This window comes from Seriola lalandi, unplaced genomic scaffold (assembly GCF_002814215.2).
Source record: "Seriola lalandi dorsalis isolate HSWRI2012SDOR001 ecotype SW California unplaced genomic scaffold, Sedor1 jcf7180001973585, whole genome shotgun sequence".
NCBI classification, from domain to species: domain Eukaryota; kingdom Metazoa; phylum Chordata; class Actinopteri; order Carangiformes; family Carangidae; genus Seriola; species Seriola lalandi.
Genome location: NW_019444251.1, coordinates 1 through 2,716, shown reverse-complemented (window position 1 = coordinate 2,716; position 2,716 = coordinate 1). Strand labels below are relative to the sequence as shown.

Here is a 2,716-nt window from a genome sequence, read left to right as displayed (position 1 = left end):
CATCTGAGTTTATCCTGTATGTGCTGGTTGTGTTTAGGTCCAAAGAGCTGGAAGGTGAAGCAGTGGACCTCCGGGAGAGAATCAGACACTTGAACGACATGGTGTTCTGCCAGCAGAGGAAAGTCAAAGGAATGATCGAGGAGGTGAGGAGGGTTTATTTATCTGTGTGTGAAACTGTCCCGTTGCAGGCATTTAGACCTTCTGCTCTACTTTGTGTTTTGATAATGGGTGTGGACGCATTCGTCAGCTGAAGAAGTTTATTTACCAGCGCTCCAGAGTACGCATGAATTCAGTGCTCACAAGGAATATTCAACTTAATCAGGACAGAGCCAATAAAGGGTGGTGCATTTTCTTTTTGCCAGCAGCAATATTTATCTTTCTGAATAATCTCCAACAAGCATAATTTCCCCCAAAAATTATAAATTTCTATTGTGCATATAGGGAAAATAGAGACAGTTTTCAATTACTACACCTCTATTCAATAAACTAGTAAATATGTAAGTTTCCAATAACAAATGAATTTTTAGTTTACTGTAAATTAAGCTTTTTCCCTACTCTTAGTTTCCCTGTTGTTAGCACAGAACTATAAAGTTATTTCCAGGAAACGTAAATGTCGTACTCATAAAATAAAGCATTACTACTGAAGATCTGCTTGAAAACACACAATCACTTATTTCTATTGATTGCTGTCTTCTTGAATTTGTGAAGGTTGAATCACTGCGAGCTCAAGTCGCTCAGAAGGATATGTTCATCTCAGAGCTTCTGGACAGAATTGCAATAGTGGAGTGTGAGGTAAGACAAATACTTACTTACTACTTTTTTTTTTGGTGTGGTGTGGTAATCTGCTGCATGGCTACAGATGATTGCCTTGGCTGCTCAGCGCTGGATTTCCTGATTCTTTCAACAATGTCTGTGTGGTTTTCTTTTGTCACTGCAGCTATCAAGTCACTTTCACACGTGAAGTGACGGCAGTCCTTTGCATGTATCTGACCTGACAGTGTTGTTTCCTGTTTTCCTTTTCCTAGAATAATGAATTAGAAGACAAGCTGAAGTATTTTGTGTCCACACAGAGTAGGCAGCAAGAGGCTTTGGAAACCAGAGAGATAGGAGTAGGCTGTGATCTGCTCCCCAGGTAAGAAGCATAGTTGGATGAATATAATTAGTGGCATCAGGTTATATTTTGCGCTTTGCTTGGAGGTGGTTTCTCATTCTGATGTCTGACTGTGCATCTGCAGACATGAGGCACAGAGGCATGATGTTGAAACTCCTGTTGAGTGTGAACCGACTCATCTCCATCCCATACAACCCCCACCACCCGTTCAGCCCTCATCACCAATGAAACCTTCATCACCCACACAACCACTATCACCCACTGAACCTCTATCACCCACTCAGCTTCCATCGCCCTTACAACTCTCACCTTCTACAGAACCTCCATCCCTCTCCCAACCTTTAATCCCCCGATCTCCCATTCAGCATCCATTCCTCTACCTGACATCGGTCACCCAAACAAGGACAATAAGGTCTAATAACCCTCCACCCAGCAGGCTGGAGTCTAGTTTACTGAAGTACACTCCTGTTGAATACAGCCGCTTCCTGCAGTCCAAACCCTCAGTACCGAGTGGGACGTCTCCCTACACCCATCAGACTGAACCTGAACCTCCTTTGAGCCCGGTCCAGTCCAGGAGAGACGAGGTGGACACAGAAACAAACAAAAACGCATGCTCAAGTCCAGAAGAATCACCCTTAGCTCCATTCTCCTCTCAACCGAGATCGAGAGCACCTCAAGTTTATACGCCGTTCATGAAACTTATGGAACTAACAGCAAACATAAACATAGACTCATCTTAAAGTCATAGATCTAGCAATAGACATTTCAGATATTTTGGGAAATACACTACACTCTCTTTCTTGCCAAGAGTTAGATGAGAAGATTAATACCACTCCCATTTTTTTTATTGTAATCATGCTGCTAAGATCAGCAGCCATTTAGCTTAGCTTAGCATAAATGCTGAAAACAGGAGGAAACAGCTATGTCCGAAAGTAATGAAATCTGCCCTAGAGGGAGAAGCAAAGTGTAAAATTCTGAATATTACAGAAGTTAAAGGAACAACTGCATGGCAGCCAGTGAAAATCACTGCTCACAGCCAAGAAATAGTCCAGTCCGCAACCCCCATCATATGACAAAACGTTTTTTCACTTCAGTTTTTGTATTGATTACAAAAGGAGTTTGTTGACTCATGACCTTTGGACAGAACAGAACAGGGTAGTCTTTCCCCCCCTGTCTTTATGCTAAGATAAGTCATATGTAGCTGCAGTTGGCTTAGCATAAAGCTGTGCGTCATGAGCGTACGGTTCCTGCAGTTAAAACTAGCTGTAACTTACACATTTACTGCGCAGTGATGAGAGTGGTGTTGATCCTCTCTTCTAACCCTTGGCAATAAAGCAGGCTAATCCTTAAAGTGTTGAATTATTCCTTTAAAACTCAAGTCAAGTTTGGTATTATTTTCACTGCTGGTGGTCTTTTTAAAGTCCACCAACACAGATCTCATATCTTAAACAGTCAGAAGTTGACACATTATAATAGTCATTTTTCTGTCTCATGTAGAATATGGTCAATAATGAAGTCTTATGTAGGTTTTTTTTATTCTATTCTGATTCTATTTTTGCACATCACTGTTAAATATAATAAAATGTTGAAGGGTAAATAATCTGA

At 41.2% G+C, this 2,716-nt stretch overlaps 1 protein-coding gene across 2 annotated transcripts; it reads left to right on the top strand.

Moving 5' to 3' along the window:
* Positions 1-19: 19 nt before the first annotated feature.
* Positions 20-2,710, top strand: LOC111652419 (uncharacterized). Of its 2 annotated transcripts, none has more exons than XM_087172881.1 (4): positions 20-143; positions 709-792; positions 1,071-1,132; positions 1,236-2,710. In XM_087172881.1, exons 1-4 carry the CDS (start codon positions 99-101, stop codon positions 1,849-1,851), a joined length of 807 nt encoding a protein of 268 aa, XP_087029007.1. In that variant the 5' UTR covers positions 20-98; the 3' UTR covers positions 1,852-2,710. The 2 variants fall into 2 exon arrangements, with proteins under 2 accessions (XP_087029007.1, XP_023258454.1); XM_023402686.2 differs by having other exon boundaries at positions 1,026-1,132.
* Positions 2,711-2,716: the final 6 nt, after the last annotated feature.

Excerpts from the sequence above, each read along its gene's own strand:
- LOC111652419 (XM_023402686.2), top strand. The coding sequence starts at position 99 with ATGGTGTTCTGCCAGCAGAGGAAAGTCAAAGGAATGATCGAGGAG. Across the intron at positions 144-708 it reads TCAAAGGAATGATCGAGGAG|GTTGAATCACTGCGAGCTCA; the intron begins GTGAGGAGGGTT and ends GAATTTGTGAAG. Across the intron at positions 793-1,025 it reads TTGCAATAGTGGAGTGTGAG|AATAATGAATTAGAAGACAA; the intron begins GTAAGACAAATA and ends TCCTTTTCCTAG.